Source organism: Monodon monoceros, unplaced genomic scaffold (genome assembly GCF_005190385.1).
Source record: "Monodon monoceros isolate NGI ecotype Baffin Bay Population unplaced genomic scaffold, NGI_Narwhal_1 Super_Scaffold_22, whole genome shotgun sequence".
Classification (NCBI taxonomy): Eukaryota; Metazoa; Chordata; class Mammalia; order Artiodactyla; family Monodontidae; genus Monodon; species Monodon monoceros.
In genome coordinates this window covers 59,196,386-59,217,270 of record NW_021703779.1, presented here as the reverse complement: position 1 = coordinate 59,217,270, position 20,885 = coordinate 59,196,386, and the positions used below count along the sequence as shown (strand labels likewise).

Genomic DNA, 20,885 nt, shown 5'->3' with positions numbered 1-20,885 from the left:
CCCTCTCTCCCTCCCTCCCTCCCTCTCTCCCTCCCTTCCTTCTTTTCTTCTTGTGAAAGGACCATACTTTTTTGCTTCTTTGTATGTCTTATTTTTTTGTTGTTAAAAAGTGGACGTTTTCAATATTATAATGTAGTAACTTTGGAAGTTAGATTTTTCCCACTACTCACAGTTTGTTGTTCTTGCTGTGGTTTGTACTTATTTGTTTGTTTAGTGACTTTTCTAAACTATTTTTTTAAGACTGTGTTCTTTGTCTCCTTTACTCTAAGTTGCAGTCAGCCTTTATCTATTTATTTATTTTGGCAGCGCCGGGTCTTAGTTGCGGCATGCATGCGCGATCTAGTTCCCCAACCAGGGATTGAACCTGGGCCCCCTGCATTGGGAGTGTGGAATCTTACCCAGTAGACCACCAGGGAAGTCCCCACAATGAGATATTGCTTCACACTCATTAGGATGGCCAAAACAACAAAATAACAGGTGTTGATGAGGATGTGGAGAAATTGGAACCCTCATACACTTGCTGAGAATGTAAAATGATGTAGATGTTATGGAAAGTTATGACAGTTCCTCAGAAAATTAAGAAATAGAATTAGTGTGTAATACAGCAATCCCATTCTGGGTATATGTCCAAAAGAAATGAAAGCAGATTCTTGAAGAAATATTTGCACACCCATGTTCATTACAGCATTATTCACAGTAGTTAAGAGGTGGAAGCAACACAGATGTCCATTGACAAATGAATGGATTAAAGAGGAAAGGTAGTATACACATACATTGAAATATTATTCAGTCTTAAAAGGAAAGAAATCCTGTCAACTGCTACAACATGGGTGAGCCTTGAGAGTGCTATACTAAATGAAATAAGTCAGTCACAAAAAGCCAAATATTTTATGATTTCCCTTATACGAGGTATTTTTTTTTACATCTTTATTGGAGTATAATTGCTTTACAATGGTGTGTTAGTTTCTGCTTTATAACAAACTGAATCAGTTATACATATACATATGTTCCCATATCTCTTCCCTCTTGCATCTCCCTCCCTCCCACCCTCCCTATCCCACCCCTCCAGGCCGTCACAAAGCACCCAGCTGATCTCCCTGTGCTATGCAGCTGCTTCCCACTAGCTATCTACCTTACGTTTGGTAGTGTATATATGTCCATGCCTCTCTCTCGCTTTGTACCAGCTTAGGGGTAAGACAGGAATAAAGACACAGACCTACTAGAGAATGGACTTGAGGATATGGGGAGGGGGAAGGGTAAGCTATACCAGGTATTTAAAGTAGTCAAACTCACAGAAACAGAAAGTAGAATGGTGATTGCCAGTGGTTTAGGGAGGGGCAAATGAAGGGTTATTGTTCAATGGGTAAAGAGTTTCAGTTTTACAAGATGAAAAAGTTCTGGAGATCTGTTGCACAACAATATGAATATAGTTAACACTACTAAATTCTACACTTAAAAGTGGTTAAGATGGTACATTTCGTTACATGCTTTTTACCACAATTAAAAACTTTTCTTCTTTTACTATCGTTTTACTGGGGTGTTAGGAGAGAGCAGAGGTAGTTGTGTGTGCTCAGTCTGACATCTTTAACAGGAATGTGATGCTGGCTTTTTTGTTTGTTTTCTCTGCTTTTTGTTTCCTGTCTACTTTTTCCCAACTTCCTGTGGGTTAGATGAACATTTTTAGAATTACATTTTATCTATATTATTTTTGAGTTCTGTTTTTGTAAGGACAGTCATTATGGATTTAGGATGCACCCTAATCCAGTATTACCTCACCTTGATTATACTGCAAAGACCCTATTTCCAAATCAGGTAAAGTTCACTGGTTCCAGATGGACATGAATTTTGGGAGGAGGGCATTATTTAACTCAGTATAGTCTTGATAGCATAAGTCCTTTTACTTTATTCTTCTTCAATGTTGTTTTAGCTGTTCTGGGCCTTTTACTCTTCTATATTCCTTATAGAGTCACCTTGTCAAGTTTGGTGAAAAACTATTGAAATTTTGATTGAAATGGCATTTGATTTATAATTAATTTGGAGAGTATCACTGTCTTTATAATGTTGAGTCTTCTTATCAATGAATGTGATATGTCCTAATTTATATAGTCTTCTTTAATGTATTTCAACATAGTTTTGTAATTTTCTGTATAAAGATATTTCAGTCAACTTGCTGTCATAAGTGATATCTTAGAGTTTACATTTTTATTTGTTTGTCATTGGTTGCATTTAAAAGCAGTTGCTTTTAAATGTTTATTTAATATCCAGCAACTTCTCTGAACTCTTATTAATTCTAATAATTTCATCTGTAAAGTTTCTTGGATTGTTTGCATTTGCATGTTTTTACCATCTTTCTTTTTTTTTTTGTTTTTTTTTGTTTTTTTTTTGTTTTTGTTTTTGCTGTACGCGGGCCTCTCACTGCTGTGGCCTCTCCCGTTGCGGAGCACAGGCTCCGGACGTGCAGGCTTGGCGGCCATGGCTCACGGGCCCAGCTGCTCCGCAGCATGTGGGATCTTCCCGGACCGGGACACGAACCCGTGTCCCCTGCATCGGCAGGCGGACTCTCAACCACTGCGCCACCAGGGAAGCCCTACCATCTTTCTTTTGTCTCTAGCTCTGTTGCTATCTATTTCACATTATAAATTACTAGAGGATGGACACCTTTCTTTAATATGCTTTGTAGAGTAAATGGACATTGAATTGCATATTGAAAGATACGAAAGGAGACTCATAGCTGGTGTTTAGGGAAAGAAAACGTTTGGTATGTTGCACAGAGTTAGAGATGATAAAGGGAAACGCAAATGTAAAGAGAGGGGAAAGGACTGAATTAGAGGATCAAGGATATGTAACAGAAAAGTAATTATTAACTATGCCTTCGTTAGGATGGGGCTACCAGTAAAGGACCTTGAAGTTCAGAGTTAAGAGTTTGTATATTGTTTAGAAGGTGATTGATAAAACTATACTGTTAGAAAACTCATGATTTTCATTCTAAAGGTCAATGAAATTATTTAGTGTGCTTTTGATGGGCTTAAGGTTTAGACAAGACCTGAAAATCCAGGGCAAGAAATCTTATAATGAGAGGAAATGATCGGATAAAGGTTGGAGAGGAGCTAACTGTAGTGTTATTCACTTAAAAAGAATTAATGAATTAAATAAGCCAACTCTCTTATTTCTGAGACATCCTTCCTGTATCCCAAAACTAGATTAGGAATTACTTAAGGTGTTGACATGATGGCAGAAGGTAATGCTGTATTGTTCAGAGGCAGAGAAATAAAGTGTTTGGAAAATTGTATCTTAGAGCACCAGGAGAAATAACGAATGACCTATTGTTTATTATTACTGAGACATCTGAGGATTAGAGAAAGCTGAGTAAGGGAGGATTGGAAGGTAAACGTCTTAAAGCCATTAAGGAAGAAAGGCAGGCAATTATCATTCAATTATTGTTACACAATTATAATTGAACAAAATGTAAAAATACATGATCTATAAATGTTTAAAAGACAGCAAAATCACAAAGAAAAATAACTTGGAACTAAAAAAATAATAGGTTTGCTTTTTCTGAATTTTAACAACCTAATTTATAAAGTAATTCACAAAAAATGAAATTATCTGGTTAATTAAAAATAAAAAGGGGACTTCCCTGGTGGTCCAGTGGTTAAGATTCCGTGCTCCCAATGCAGCGGGCACGGGTTCAATCCCTGGTCAGGGAACTATCAACAGATCCCTCATGCCACAACTAAGAGCCCGCATGCCGCAACTAAAAGATCCCACATGCCGTAACTAAAGGTCCTGCACACCTCAACGAAGATCCCGCGTGCTGCAGCTAAGACCCAGCACAGCCTAATAAATAAATTAATATTTTTTTAAGAAGCCTCATACTGAACTCAGAAGTTAGTGATCAAACTCATTTTCAGCTGCAGTATCTAGCTGAGTTTTAAAAATCATCTATATAGTCTCATCGTGGTATTGTAAATTAGGTATTCGGTTGGATCTTTTATTTCTGGGCCAGTAGATGGAGCAGTGGCTGGAGTTTCTAGAGATTCCATGAGCTCTGGTCCCATAAGTCCGTTTCTATATGACCAATATACAACAGACTTACAGATCTACCTTCTTTGTGTTTTTTTGCCACTGTGTATTACTTGCAAAATGAGATGTTACCACTCCATGGAAGGCCAGGAACGTATTTTTTAAAGAGATATTTGTATAAATCTTAGTACTAAATACCCCATTAGAAATGTTTCATGAGGACAGAGATTTTTGTCTGCTTTGTTCACTGATATGTCTCTAAGGCCTAAAATAGTACCTAATAGATAAGACATGCTTAGTAAATATTTATCATTGAATATATAAATGAATGAGTGAACGGAGCAGTACTGGTAGTTAAAAGATTTTTTTTCGGTCATTACATTGAAAATATTGTACAGGTCTCTTGAAAGATAATCTTAGTATTTTGTAGCTTTGGTCTTATAAGTTTATTGTTTTGTATTCTTTTCTCCCTTAGGAAGTAGTATATAATGTAAGTACACTTGAAGGGATTGTGAGGGAAGAAAAAAAACACTGAGGAAATTGAATAAAGACTCAGTACATTTAAATGTTCATCAAAAGTTTTACTTTCCATTTTTCTCTGTGTAAGTTAGTTGCAAGCCTCTCTACAGCAAGTGGGTATAAGCTGCATTATTCCAGTATAGCTACATAACTGGTGTAGCCCTGTGTGAACCTATGGGCTCTGGGGCATGTAGAGTTAAGCTTTTTCTGCTGAAATTTTTCTGCTGAAATGTCGAGAATGCATTTAAATACTTCTGGATTCTTGCCAGACCCACATTACCAAGACTGTTCTTTATTTTAGATTCAAATATGCAGTAGGTCTGATGTGCTCAGGCATGCATATTGAACTTCTACTTTCTGAATGTACTGTACTGTAATTCAAAGGGCAACTTTTTTGAAGCAAGACAGCTCTTTACACATTACTTATGAATAACTTCCCTCAGATCTTGGATTCTTAATTGAGGATCTGCTTCTGTAGTCTTACTCAGGTTAAACTTATAAAGGACTCCTTTATATGGATATAATCAGTTTCTGGATAGATGGTTTCTATAAATAGTGATGGGATATTTGGGTAAATTACTAGAATTAAGTTTTTTTTCTTTTATGCCATTTCCCAGTACTTTTATGAATGAAAATTCTGTACGATATGACATTCACACAGCGACTGAGATGCTGATTAATCTGTAAGAGTATTTTCCTATGGCGTCATTCACATACTTGTTCCTACCTTCATCTCAGTGGTAATTTATGTAAAGAAAATTTTTGTTGTTATCAAGAGATCCATTAAATTAACTTTCTAAATAAGTCTTATGACTAGATAGTGCTTTGGACACATTTCACGTTTTTTAAAGTTGTCTTAATTTTGAAAGGTATTCATTCATTTTTTTGCCCCCCTCAGTGGTGATTTTGTTTTCTTTGAATATACCCTTTTCTAATGCCTTTTACTGAATCTGGCAACCTACAGAGGCATTTTAGCCTGCTCTTTTGCTGGGCAATGATTAGTTTTCCCATTTCCTGTTACAAAGGACCTTTTAGTAATGTATTGTATTACCTTTCCATAGGTAACTAATGCCACACCCTGAATATTTTTTAGCTCCTCTTTATATAAATTGAGAGGTTTTGATAAGGATGAGTGGGTTATTTTGATGTACAGAACACTTAAGTATGTCTTAAAGACTCTGAAATGCTATAGATTTTTTTTTAACGTTAAGAGAATCATGAATCTGACGTATGTTGTTTTTTTTTTTTAATATTGTAGAGCGGATATCTTCATATTCTCTGTTATAGCTTTGGAATAGAAGCCTACAAGCAGAATAAATATGAAGAAAGTTCTTTCTGGCTCAGGTAATATAAAAAAATAATGAATATAAATTAACGATTATTATCATAGAGTTCAGTTAATACTTACTATAGGGTACTTTGGCAGTTTAAACATTTTCTGATTTCAAAAGTCAACATGCTAAATTTAGTCACTCCTTTAACATGTATTGTTTATTATTCTTATATGTTGCCAGTTGATAGAAAAATGTATTCTATTGTTAATAACATAAAAGCATGTTCTCCCTCCATTCCTCCTGTGTACCTTCATCAAGAATATGGAAATCCTGATTTTTTGCTTTGGTATGTATTGCTGTCTGCTAACCCCAGAGTATAAGGGCAGGTGGGTAAATAGTAGGATCACCTAAAATTATTAGTCTTAAGAGAATCTTGGTATTTTAATATCAGTTAAGTAAGTATATATTAAGCACTTACTATACGCTTAGAACTACACTAAGATTTGTACTGTTGTGTTGAATCTGGAAATACCAGGGAATAGTGCAAAAATATAGCAACTATATGCAAGAATCCTGTGTTTCACTGAATACCTATGCCCAGTACAGGTCCTGACATAATAGTAGATACTCAGTAATTGCTAGTGAATTTCTGTGAAAAATCTATTTTTCTGGAGATGTCACATAAAGTGCTTCGAATTTTCTTTTCCTTTTAAATTAATTAATTAATTAATTTTTGGCTATGTTGGGTCTTCGTTGCTGCGCATGGACTTTCTCTAGTTGTGGCGAGTGGGGGCTACTCTTCTTTGCAGTGCGCGGGCCTCTCATTGCAGTGGCTTCTCTTGTTGCAGAGCACAGGCTCTAGGTGTGCGGGCTTCAGTAAGTTGTGGCTCGTGGGCTCTAGAGTGCAGGCTCAGTAGTTGTGGCGCATGGGCTTAGTTGCTCTGCGGCATGTGGGATCTTCCCGGACCAGGGCTCGAACCTGTGTCGCCTGCATTGGCAGGTGGATTCTTAACCACTGCACCACCAGGGAAGTCCCAAGTCTTTTGAATATCAGACGATTATGGAGTAAAATATAGCAAATCAATTCCTAAATGTTTCCCTTCTTTGAGTATGGGGTTAGTTCTAGTTATTTGGAGATATTCTCTTGATTAGTCTAACTATTGTGAAAATTACATTTACCATTAATGAAATAAATAGAAATATGGTCATTAAGATTATAGTACTCATAGGTGTATATATCTCTAATAAAATACTTAATGCAAATAACTTGTTTATGTAAAAGACTTTTTAGAGCTCAAAGATTGATCAAAGTCTGTAACGAACTATGCCTGACAGAGCAGGCTTATGCAGTTACAAGAGATATACTTGTCTCAATTTAGAATGTTTCATACAAGTGGAATATACCTGAAATGTTTATTATAAATCACATTTATCAATTGAATTATTAAAAATTTACCAAAGGAGCTAGCTAGTTTAGCATAGGTTTACAACAAGTTTCCTTTAAATGAACAACCTTTTTATAAAGTGAATTGAGTGAGTTCTATTCCAGGATTTGGCAGTATTTAGGGGAGCAGCAATCACAAAGGTTATGGCATCAACCTATCAAAAGATTAGTATGCCAAGGAGACAGGAATGGGAAGGACAAAAAAAAAAGAGGAAAAAGGATACTGTGGTGCCATGGATGGCTTCTGGAAGCTTAAGACTATGGAGGTGAGCCTGTAGTTTATGCCAGAATGGACATAAACATGAATGCTCTCTAGCAACTGCTTATAAGAGTAGGCTGAGGCTTGAAGTGGCATAAATGTAGGTTATTATCGTATATGCCATGGATTGTTGATCTCTTATCTGTCATCATCTTTTTTAGAAAACCGTACAGAAGGAAAATATGACAGTGATAGAGCATGACTGATATTTATATCATAAGCTGACTGTATCAGATTTTTACTCTGTTTAGTGTCTGTATTATTAGGAACATTATTTGACCCACAGTCATATTTAGATAATAACAAATTTATAGAGCACCACTATATTTTTGATTCTTTTTGTATTCTTGTCACTAGAATGAGATTGGGAAAAACAGGAAGGACTTGCATTCTAGCCCTAGTTATTATATATTATTTTAATCTTTCTGCCAGATTATTTTTCCACATCTCTTGGGGATATAAAAATAACTTAGTGAAGTATTGTCAAATGCCTTGAAAAGGGTTATATTTTAATGTATTTAAAAAGAGGCAAAAATAATTATCGACATTGTGATACCTACTTTTTAGAATTATTCTAGAGATTAAATACGATGATGCATATATTGTAGAGTGTTTAGTAACATGCTTGGGAAATAGAAACTGCTCAATATATGGCAGTAGCTGCTGCTATTGCTAGGTGATGTGTTTGCTATTTACCGCAAATGGGCACTAATGTGACTGCTTCACTAGTATATTCTAAAATTTATCACAGTGAAATCAAACGCAGATTACTTGTTGACTTCCCAGGTAAAAATATTAGAAAGACAGACACCCACATCTTTTTATCATATACTGCCATTCTTGGGGGCAGTTCTTCTTTGTGCTTTAATTATCTGTGTGTTGAGAAAACTGTTGGGAGCAGTTGGTGATACAAGCAGGAATGAATAGCTGCTAATTAAGCACCTTTCTCTGTAGGTTTTGTACTAGAAGGAGGGCATGGAAGGTGAGTGTACTTTCTACAGGCTTAACTCTTTTGAGAACAGTGGATATCTTAAGCTAGTGGTTACATACAATTTGGAAATACCCATTCAGTCTAAAAGGGAAACCCCTCATTTTTTCACAAATGATAAGATACCAAAATTGCTGTATTATATTAGAATTTTGTTGAAGTCGAAGCCTAGAACATAAAGGGTGGTAGTGGGTATTGCTTATAAAGCTCTTTTCTTTCTCTCAGTTCTCGTTAACAGATCTCAGTTTAGGACCTTGGTCAGTCTTTGTCTCCCTCTTGCCTTTTCTTTTGCTAAGAAAACTTCATAAACAGCTGCTGCTTTCCTTGATTTCTGCCACATTTTTTTCCGGGGGGGATTTTTAAAAAATTTATTTATTTTTGGCTGCTTTGGGTCTTCATTGCTGCATGCAGGCTTTCTCTAGTTGCAGCCAGCGGGGGCTACTCTTCGTTGCGGTGCGCAGGATTCACATTGTGGTGGCTTCTCTTGTTGCGGAGCACGGGCTCTAGGCACGCAGGCTTCAGTAGTTGTGGCACGCAGGCTCAGTAGTTGTGGCTTGTGGGCTCTAGAGCACAGGCTCAGTAGTTGTGGCTCACGGGCTTAGCTACTCCATGGCATGTGGGATCTTCCTGGACTGGGGATCGAACCCGTGTCCCCTGCATTGGCAGGCGGACTCTTAACCATTGCGCCACCAGGGAAGTCCCTCTGACACACTTTTTTGATTATGTACCCTTATTAGAGATGCCACAGATTAAGAAGGGCCGCTATAATTCTGAATGAAATTGGGAATCCTTAACCTTACTTTACTGTTGGCGTCAAGGTACCTGCCTCAGTGTATTCAAATGACAAATTCAGTTAGGACTCCATAGAATATAAAATTTCAGATCTTTGAAACGAGCTTTGGAAATATGTTTAAGAGGTTTTCTTGTTTAATAAAGTACAGTTTTTCTTTTTCTCCCCTTTTGTAATTCTTGCTATACTGAGCTCCTCTGTCTGCTCCTGGCAGAGGCAAGAATAAGTAGGTGGGAAGAGACTCTTGATATAGAACTTTCTTCGGCACTCTAGGGGATTTGTTAGTGGCCTCTCAGTTGCCCTGGTAGAATTTAAATTTAGTGTTTAGTCTTTTAAAGTCCTATCTAACAATTTGGACATATATTTTGCTGAACTTGGCTTTTTAGAAAAGGTTTACAGAAATTGCGCTCTAACTAATTAGCATTATACAAGAAGTACTGTAAACCAAACAATAGAAATGAGTCCAACTCAAAAGGCTTTGCAATTACACTGATTTACTGTAAAGACTTTGGAGATTATTTTTCCCCTGGGAGAAGAATGTCCTCATCCCCATATCTTAGTCATATTCTTTTTTTTAATCATGATAGAATTTATTTATTTATTTTTAATTTATTTTAAAAAACTTATTTATTTTAGGCTGTGTTGGGTCTTCATTGCTGCACATGGGCTTTCTCTAGTTGCGGTGAGCGGGGACTACTCTTCCTTGCGGTGCGTAGGCTTCTCATTGCACTGGCTTCTTTTGTTGTGGAGCACGGGCTCTAGGCACGTGAGCTTCAGTAGTTGTGGCACGTGGGCTCAGTAGTTGTGGCACACGGGCTTAGTTGCTCCGCGACATGTAGGATCTTCCTGGACCAGGGCTCAAACCCGTGTCCCCTGCATTGGCAGGCGGATTCTTAACCACTGCACCACCAGGAAGTCCCACCTTAATCATATTCTTTATCAAGGATGATTTTTCCTTGATTTCTAGTAGTTCTTTCTAATTCACTCCTGTATTCCTTGGAGCTACTGGCTGGTAAACACTTGGGGAGCCTTACTTTTCCCCTTTTGCTATAAGACCTATTTTCTAATTACGGCAAATTAAATTTGGGAGCGAAGAATCAAAATGAAAGGGTAATACCCATGGATATAGTAAAAATAATGTTTAAAACTTCTTTGCTGATTGGGGACTTCCCTGGTGGTCCATTGGTTAAGACTCTGCACTTCCGGTACAGTGAGCATGGGGTCGATCCCTGGTCAGGAACTGAGATCCCACATGCCACGCTGAGTGGCCAAATTAAAAATAAATAAATAGAATTAATTTATAAAAACTTATTTGCTGGGCTTCCCTGGTGGCGCAGTGGTTGAGAGTCTGCCTGCCGATGCAGGGGACACGTGTTCGTGCCCTGTTTCGGGAAGATCCCACATGCCGCGGAGCGGCTGGGCCCGTGAGCCATGGCCGCTGAGCCTGCATGTCCAGAGCCTGTGCTCCGCAATGGGAGAGGCCACGGCAGTGAGAGGCCTGCGTACCGCCAAAAAAAACCCAAAAAACAACAAAAAAAACTTCTTTGCTGATTAAAGCAGTTATATGTGCTAAATATAAAAATTTAAATGTCGCAGAAAAAGTAATATGGAAAGTAAAAGTCCCCTGTAATCCCACACTCATAAATGCTTAGTATTAACATTTTACTTTGTTCTTTTTATCTTTTTTCAAAAATAGTTTTTAAAAACTCTTAATATATTAAACGACAAGGAAAACGTGAGAATCCTTGACATGTATTTGGAAGATTTAAGGAGTTGAGTTTTTACAAAACGTATAGTAAATAAAGAAGGTTAGTGAAATGAAACTGAGCCCAAAACTATACACAGGAAAATTCCTAATTGGTGACCTCTTGTAGTAGAGACAGTGAAATAAATTGGGAAAATGACAGAAAACATTTGAATTGGATAGAATCCTGAAGAATTGGATAAAACCCTCAAAGTGTTTTGTAAAAAATAATCTAATATTGATCTTAATAACTGAAATTTAAATGACCCTGCTGCCTTAACCTACGTGTCAGAGACTAAGTGCTTATAAATTTCTGAAGAGGAGAGGCCTTTGTAGGTTACCAAAAATGAGAATATTTCTCAGCTCCTTGTTTGAGAGGCCTGGGTTGCTTTTCTCCTCTCAGCATCCAAAGAAAGCATGATTTCTTTAGCATCCTTCTGAGACCATAAGGTCTCATTTCGTATTTTCTTAAAAACACACACACACACACACACACACACACACGCAACCTAAACTTAATGTTGCTAGACTTTTGGATGTGAATAAATAATTGGGTATGTAGTATGTTAGAGGAGGAGTAATTTTTTAGCTCCTTTTCTAACACCATTTTAAATTTCTCTAAAACGAATCTAAAGCCTGTCTTAGTTGGCAGCTAATGTGAGTTGTTTCTTAGTAGTTGGGGATAGTTTTTATGTTAGATGTAGTATCCTCAAGTGGGAAGAGAAGTGTGTTTCTTTCCTGTTCTATAAAACTTTTTGTATCTCTTACGGAATCGAAAGAGGAGAATTTAACAAAAATTATAGTGTTAGTTTCTAAATTTATAGTGCTTAGAGTTAGTAAACCCAGATTATGTAATTTCTATGACGGTTTTAAAAAGTAGTTATGTTTACAATAAGGACAGTATTAATGAGATATTTTTATTTATCAGTATTTAGCCTTTACTATGGTTGTATAGGAATATGTGACACCAGAGGTCTTCTAATAAGAAGGGAAACAACAAAGGAAATATACATAAATGTATTTATATGCACAAATATTAACGGTTCAGTATATGAGCCCAAGGGCAGTTTGTATCAGTTTTAATGCTACTTAATATTCATTGCTTTATTTTTGCTTCTGTCTCAGCCTGAGACCTTGAGATTTTGACAATATTATCTGTAATCAGGCAGTGTGATCTAGGGAAAGAGCACAGAGCTAGCATTAGAAAATCTGTTACTAATCAACTGTGTGACCTTGGGTCACTTTTCATCATCTGAAAAATTAGTGCAACATTATTTGTGTAGGTGGCTTGTAATGAAGATAACATAAGTAATACAATAGTACTTTGAAAAGTTAAGGGTATTATATGATCATAGACTATGATAAAATTATTAACTGTAAAAATGATCATATAGAAGACATGTTTTAATGGAAAATGGAATGTATTAGCACCATCTTGTGGAAATATAACAAATTGTATAGTAGAAATTTTAATAAGATAATTTACTATAGATAACACTTTATAGCTGTAAGAACCCTTACAGGTCATCTAGTTCAGAAATTAAGAAACTGTGTTCTGTGGTACCCTTAGGTTCTGCCAGAAGAGCTTCAGAATCTCCTTTAAGAGGAGGAGACTTATTCACACTTCTCCAAGATCCCCATCTTGCTTCAGAGAAATTAGGCTTTAATCAGTTTCCTATGTAGTATGTCCTTTTAAGATTTTGTTTGAAAAAAATGATTCATCTGCTTAGAGTTTAAAAAATGATATCGATCAACTTCATCTTGTACAGATAAGGAAATGGAAATTTGGAGAGATTAAGAGATTTATACAAGAGATTTATGAATAGTCTTTCTCCAAATGTCAGTAGTGATGTCACCCCTATTTGATTCCTGATTTTAGTAATTTGAGTCTTTTCTCTTCTTGGTTAGTCTAGCTAGCTAAAGTTTTGTCAATTTGTTGGATCTTTTCAGTGAACCAATTTTTGGTTTTCGTGATTTTCTCTATTGTTTTTTTAAGTATTCTATTCCATTTATTTCCACTGTAATCTTTATGACTTTTCCCCTCTGTGCTTGCTTTAGGTTTAGTGTGCTGGCTTTTTTTTCCCCCTAAGATGAAAGGTTGAGATCTTTTTTAATATTGCTGTTTATGGCTAGGATATTTCCCCTAACCATTGCTTTAGTTCCATCCAATAAGTTTTGGTATGTTTTGTTTTCCTTTTCATTCAGCTCAAGGTATTTTCTAATTTCCCTTGTGATTTATTCTTTGACCTGTTGGTTATTTAGGAGTGTGTTGTTTAATTTCCAAATAACTTCTTTTTGTTCTTGACTTCTAATTTATTTCCATGTAAGGAGAGAACATATTTTGTATGATTTCAATCCTGTTAAGTCAACTGAGGCTTTTTAAGGCCTAGAATGTGTTCCATTCTAGAAGAATGTGTAGTCTGCTGTTATCTGGTGCAGTGTGGTGTAGTTGTCTGTTAGGTTAGTAGGTTCATAGTGTTGTTCAAATCTTCTGTATCCTTTTTGATGCTCTGCCTAGTTGTAATATGCATTATTGAAAGTGGGACACTGACATCCCCGAATATCATTGTTTAATTATGTACCTCTCCATTCAATATTGTTGACTTTTGCTTCATGGATTTTGGGGCTCTGTTGTTAGGTCCATATATGTTTATAATTGTTATGTCTTCCTGATGGATTAGCCTTTTTTATCATGACAAAATATCCTTCTTTATCTCTAGTAACATTTTCTTTTGTTTTGAAGTCTGTTTTGTCTGATATTAGTATAGCTACTTTAGTGCTCTTATGGTTGTTATTTACATGGTATATCTTCTTCCATTCCTTTACTTTCATCCTCTTTGTTTCTTTGAATCTAAAGTGTGTCTCTCATCAACAGCATATAGTTGGATCTCGTTTTTTAATTTAGTCTGAAAATCCCTGCCATCTGACTGTATTGTTTAATCCGTTCATATTTCATGTTAATATTTTTTAAATTTAATTTGCTTATTTTTATAGCAGGTTCTTATTAGTTATCTGTTTTATACATATTAGTGTATATATGTCAATCCCAATCTCCCAATTCATCCAACCACCACCACCCCCTCCCGCTTTCCCCCCTTGGTGTACATACGTTTGTTCTCTACATCTGTGTCTCTATTTCTGCCTTGCAAACCAGGTCATCTGTACCATTTTTCTAGATTCCACATATATGTGTTAATATACGATACTTGTTTTTCTCTTTCTGACTTACTTCACTGTGTATGACAGTCTCTAGATCCATCCACGTCTTTACAAATGACCCAATTTCATTCCTTTTAATGGCTGAGTAATATTCCATTGTATATATGTACCACATCTTCTTTATCCATTCGTCGATGGGCATTTAGGTTGCTTCCATGACCTAGCTATTGTAAATAGTGCTGCAATGAATATTGGGGTGCATGTGTCTTTTTAAATTATAGCTCTCTCTGGGTATATGCCCAGTAGTGGGATTGCTGTGTCATCTGGTAGCTCTATATTTAGTTTTCTGAGGAACCTCCATACTATTCTCCATAGTGGCTGTATCAATTTACATTCCCACCAACAAAGCAAGAGGGTTCTCTTTTCTCCACTCCCTCTCCAGCATTTTCTGTTTGTAGATTTTCTGATGATTCTAACTGGTGTGAGGTGATACCTCATTGTAGTTTTGATTTGCATTTCTCTAATAATTAGTGATGTTGAGTATCTTTTCATGTGCCTCTTGGCCATCTGTATGTCTTCTTTGGAGAAATGTCTGTTTAGGTCTTCATCCCATTTTTTGATTGGGTTGTTTGCTTTTTTGATTTTGAGCTCCATGAGCTGTTTGTATATTTTGGAGATTAATCCTTTGTCCGTTGATTCGTTTGCAAATATTTTATCCCATTCTGACAGTTGTCTTTTCGTCTTGTTTATGGTTTCCTTTGCTGTGAAAAAGCTTTTAAGATTCATTAGTTCGCACTTGTTTATTTTTGTTTTTATTTCCATTACTCTAGGAGGTGGGTCAAAAAAGATCTTGTTGTGATTTATGTAAAAGAGTGTTCTTCCTATGTTTTCCTTTAAGAGTTTTATAGTGTCCAGTTTTACATTTAGGTCTTTAATCCATTTTGAGCTTATTTTTGTGTATGGTGTTAGGGAGTGTTCTGACTTCATTCTTTTACATGTAGCTGTCCAGTTTTCCCAGCACCACTTATTGAAGAGACTGTCTTTTCTCCATTGTATATTCTTGCCTCGTTTGTTGTAGATTAATTGACCGTTGGTGTGTGCATTTATTTATGGGCTTTCTATCCTGTTTCATTGATCTATATTTCTGTTTTTGTGCCAGTACCATGCTGATTTGATTACTGAAACTTTGTAGTATAGTTTGAAGTCAGGGAGCCTGATTCCTCCAGCTCCGTTTTTTTTTCTTAAGATTGCTTTGGCTATTCTGGGACTTCTGCATTTCCATACAAATTGTGAAATTTTTTGTTCTAGTTCTGTGAAAAATGGCATTAGTAATTTGATAGAGATTGCATTGAATCTGTAGATTGCTTTGGGTAGAATAGTCTTTTTGACAGTATTTATTCTTCCAATCCAAGAACATGGTATATTTCCCCATCTGTTTGTGTCATCTTTGATTTCTTTCATCAGTGTCTTATAGTTTTGTGAGTATAGGTCTTTTGTCTCCTTAGGTAGGTTTCTTCCTATGTATTTTATTCTTTCTGTTGCAGTGGTGAATGGGATTATTTCCTTAATTTCTCATTCTGATCTTTTGTTGTTACTGTATATGAATGCCAGAGATTTCTGTGCATTAATTTTGTATGCTGCAACTTTACCAAATTCACTGATTGGCTCTAGGAGTTTTCTGGTGGTATCTAGGATTATCTATGTATAGTATCATGTCATCTGCAGTGACAGTTTTACTTCTTCTTTTCCGATTTGGATTCATTTTATTTCTTTTCCTTCTCTGATTGCCGTGGCTAGGATATCCAAAACTGTGTTGAGTAATAGTGGCAAGAGTGGACATCCTTGTCTTCTTCCTGATCTTAGAGGAAATGCTTTCAGTTTTTCACCATTGAGAATGATGTTTGTTGTGGGTTTGTCATATATGGCCTTTATTATGTTGAGGTAGGTTCCCTCTATGCCTACTTTCTGGAGAGTTTTTATCATAAGTGGGTGTTGAATTTTCTCAAAAGCTTTTTCTGCATCTGTTGAGATGATCATAGGGTTTTTATTCTTCAGTTTGCTAATATGGTGTATCGCATCAATTGATTTGCGTATATTGAAGAATCCTTGCATCCCTGGGATAAATTCTACTTGATCATGGTGTATGAACCTTTTAATGTGTAGTTGGATTCTGTTTGCTAGTATTTTGTTGAGGATTTTTGCATCTATCTTCATCAGTGATATTAATCAGTAATTTTCTTTTTTTGTCGTATCTTTGTCTGGTTTTGGTATCAGGGTGATGGTGGCCTCGTAGAATGAGTTTGGAGTTCCTTCCTCTGCAATTTTGTGGAAGTGTTTGAGAAGAACGGGTGTTAGCTCTTTTCGAAATGTTTGATAGAATTCACCTGTTAAGCCATCTGGCCCTGGACTTTTGTTTGTTTGCTTTTTTTTTTTTTTTTTGCAGTATGTGGGCCTCTCACTGTTGTGGCCTCTCCCATTGTGGAGCGCAGGCTCAGTGGCCATGGCTCACGGGCCTAGCTGCTCCATGGCATGTGGGATCTTCCCGGACCGGGGCATTAACCCATGTCCCCTGCATCGGCAGGCGGACTCTCAACCACTGCGCCACCAGGGAAGCCCTGTTTGGATGTTTTTAATCACAGTTTCAATTTCATTACTTGTGATTGGTCTGTCCATATTTTCTGTTTTCTTCCTGGTTCGGCCTTGGCAGGTTATACATTTCTAAGAATTTGTCCATTTCTTCCAGGCTGTCCATTTTATTGGCATAGAGTTGCTTGTCGTAGTCTCTTATGATGCTTTGTATTTCTGCGGGGTCCATTTTAACTTCTCCTTTTTCATTTATAATTTTGTTGATTTGAGTCCTCTCCCTCTTTTTCTTGATGAGTCTGGCTAAAGGTTTATCAATTTTGTTTATCTTCTCAAAGAACCAGCTTTTAGTTTTATTGATCTTTGATATTTTCTTTTTTTCTATTTCATTTATTTCTGCTGTGATCTTTATGATTTCTTTCCTTCTGCTAACTTTGGGGGTCTTTTTGTTCATCTTTCTCTAGTTCCTTTAGGTGTAAGGTTAGATTGTTTATTTGAGATTTTTCTTGTTTCTTGAGGTAGGCTTGTATTGCTATAAACTTCTCTCTTCGAACTGCTTTTGCTGCATCCCATAGGTTTTGGATAATTGTGTTTTTATTGTCATTTGTGTCTAGGTATGTTTTGATTTCCTCTTTGACTTCTTCAGTGATCTCTTGGTTATTTAGTAACATATCGTTTAGTCTCCATGTGTTTGTGTTTTTTACATTTTTTCCCCTGTAAATTATTTCTAATCTCATAGCATTGTGGTCAGAAAAAATGCTTGATATGCTTTCAGTTTTCTTAAATTTACCAAGGCTTGATTTGTGACCCAATATGTGATCTGTCCTGGACAGTGTTTTGTGTGCACTTGAGAAGAAAGGGTAATCTTCTGTTTTTGGTTGGTATGTCCTATAAATATCAATTAAATCTACCTGGTCTATTGTGTCATTTAAAGCTTCTGTTTCCTTATTTATTTTCTGTCTGGCTAATCTGTCCATTGGTGTAAGTGAGGTGTTGAAGTCCCCCAGTATTATTGTGTTACTGTTGATTTCCTCTTTCATAGCTGTTAGCAGTTGCCTTATGTATTGAGGTGCTCCTGTCTTGGCTGCATATATATTTATAATTGTTATATCTTCTTCTTGGGTTGATCCCTTGATCATTATGTCGTGCCCTTCCTTGTCTATTGTAACATTCTTTATTTTATACTCCATTTTATCTGATGAATATTGCTACTCCAGCTTTCTTTTGATTTACATTTGCATGGAATATCTTTTTCCATCCCCTCACTTTCAGTCTGTATGTGTCCCTAGGTGTGAAGTGGGTCTCCTGTAGACAGCATATATATGGGTCTTGTGTTTGTATCCATTCAGCGAGCCTGTGTCTTTTGGTTGGAGCATTTAATCCATTCACATTTAAGGCAGTTATCAATATGTATATTCCTGTTGACATTTTCTTAATTGTTTTTGGTTTGCTTTTGTAGGTCCTTTTCTTCTCTTGTGTTTCCCACTTAGAGACATTCCTTTAGCATTTGTTGTAGAGCTGGTTTGGTGGTGCTGAATTCTCTTAGCTTTTGCTTGTCTGTAAAGCGTTTGATTTCTCCATCAAATCTGAATGAGATCCTTGCTGGGTAGAGTAATCTTGGTTGTAGGTTTTCCCCTTTCATCACTTTAAATATGTCCTACCCCTCCCTTCTGGATTGCAGAGTTTCTGCTGAAAGATCAGCTGTTAATAACCTTATGGGGATTCCCTTGTGTGTTATTTGTTGTTTTTCCCTTGCTGCTTTTAATATTTTTTCTTTGTATTTAAGTTTTGATAGTTTGATTCATATGTGTCTTGGTGTGTTTCTCCCTGGATTTTTCCTGTATGGCAGTCTGTGTGCTTCCTGGAGTTGATTAACTATTTCCTTTCCCATATTAGGGAAGTTTTAAACTCTGATCTCTTCAAATGTTTTCTCAGTCCCTTTCTTTTTCTCTTCTTCTTCTGGGACCCCTGTAATTCGAATGTTGGTAAGTTTAATATTGTCCCAGAGCTCTCTGAGACTGTCCTCAATTCTTTTCATTCTTTTTTCTTTATTCTGCTCTGCAGTAGTTATTTCCACGATTCTCTCTTTCAGGTCACTTATCCGTTCTTCTGTCTCAGTTATTCTGCTATGATTCCTTCTAGTGTATTTTTCATTTCAGTTATTTTATTTTTCATCTTTGTTTGTTCTTTGATTCTTCTAGGTGTTTGTTCTTTAATTCTTCTAGGTCTCTGTGAAGCATTTCTTGCATCTTGTTGATCTTTGCTTCCATTCTTTTCCGAGGTCCTGGATCATCTTCACTGTCAGTATTCTGATTCTTTTTCTGGAAGGTTGCCTATCTACTACATTTAGTTGTTTTTCTGGGGTTTTATCTTGTTCATTTATCTGGTACATAGTCCTCTGGCTTTTCATTTTGTCTCTCTTTCTGTGAATGTGGTTTTCATTCCACAGTCTTCAGGATTGTAGTTCTTCTTGCTTCTGCTGTCTGCCCTCCTCATGTTAATACTATTTTTGGATTTATACCTGATATTTTGCTTTTTGTTTTCATGTTTTGTTTCATAACTACTTTCCCCCTCTTTTTCACCTTTACTACCTCCTTTTGTCTTAAAAGTGGATATTTTTTGAAAAGTAATGCATTTATTTTTTATTGTGGTTATGTATATATCATAAAATTTGCTATTTTAATCATTCTAAGTATAATTCAGTGACATTAATTACATTAGCTCTGTTATGCACCTCTCATCACTATTTCCGAAACCTTTTCATCAACCCAAACAGAAACTCTGTAACTGTTAAACATTAGCTCCTGCTTCCTCCCTCCCGCTCATCCGCAGAAAGCTAATCTGCTTTCTGTCTCTATGAGTTTGCCTATTCTGTGTACTTCACATAAGTGGAATCACACAATATTTGTCCTTTTGTGTCTGGCTTATTTCACTTAACGTGATATTTTCCAGTTTCATCCATGTTATATAATGTATGGATACTTCATTCCTTTTGTTTTTTTCTTTTAACTCATGACTTATTTTACTGTGGTAAAATGTATATAACATAAAGTTTACCATTTTAACCATTTTGAAGTGTACAATTCAGTGGCACTTAAGTACATTCACAGTGTTGTGCATCCATGAGCACCCTCCATTTGCAGAATGTTTTCATCACTCCAATCAAATTCTGTTCCCATTAAACAACAACTCACTGCCTCCCACTCCTCTCAGCTCCTGGTAACCTCTATTCTACTTTGTCTCTATGACTTTGCATATTCTAGGTTGATCATATAAGTAGAGTCATATATTATTTTTTCTTTTTTGATTGGCTTATTTTACCTAGCATAATGTTTTCAGGTTCATCCATGTTGTAGCATGTATTAGTATTTGTTGCCTTTTATGGATGAATAATATTGTTTTATGGATTTACCACATTTTGTTTATCCATTCATCAAGTGATGAACATTTGGGTTGTTTCCATCTTTTTTGCTATCGTGAACAATGCAGCTATGAACATTGGTATATAACTCTGCTTGAGTCCCTGCTTTCAATTCTTTGGTGTATATACCTAGAAGTGGAATTGCTGGGTCTTAAGTGGGTATTTTATACTATATCATTTAAATTTATTGAGCAATTTCAAAAATTATATATTCTTTGAGTTATTTTCTTTCTGGTTGTTCTGGGGCTTACAACATACATCTTAATTTATTAGAAGTTACTTCGGATGTATGCTAACTTTATTCCAGTAAAATAGAGGAACTTCTATATAACTCCATTCCCTTCTCTCTTTTCTTTGCTATTATTTTTATACATATGATGTCTGTATATATTTTAAAACTCAAGAATATGTGCTTATAATTATTGCTTTATATAATCTTAATGTATTCCAAAGAGTAGAGAAAAAAGGAGAGCATAAATATATTTATAGAATTTTAAAATATATTGACCTTCTTATCAGTTTTGGTTTTCTTCATTTATTCATGTAGATTTGAATTACCATCTGGTGTCATTTCCTTACTCTAATTATAATTTCATTCCAACCTGTGCTTCTTTGTGTTGTTATTGTCAAATATATTACATATGTAATGCCCCAACAATAAAATTTTATGGACTTTTATAT

At 36.0% G+C, this 20,885-nt stretch overlaps 1 protein-coding gene across 1 annotated transcript in view; it reads left to right on the top strand.

Moving 5' to 3' along the window:
- Nucleotides 1–20,885, top strand: part of TEX11 (testis expressed 11) — a gene marked incomplete at its 5' end in the record, with an annotated part of 336,930 nt that overhangs the window by 93,381 nt on the left and 222,664 nt on the right. Inside the window, one exon of the mRNA XM_029241408.1 lies at nucleotides 5,801–5,886. Within this exon, the coding sequence (XP_029097241.1) occupies nucleotides 5,801–5,886 (86 nt within the window). The remainder of the gene's footprint in view (nucleotides 1–5,800; nucleotides 5,887–20,885) is intronic.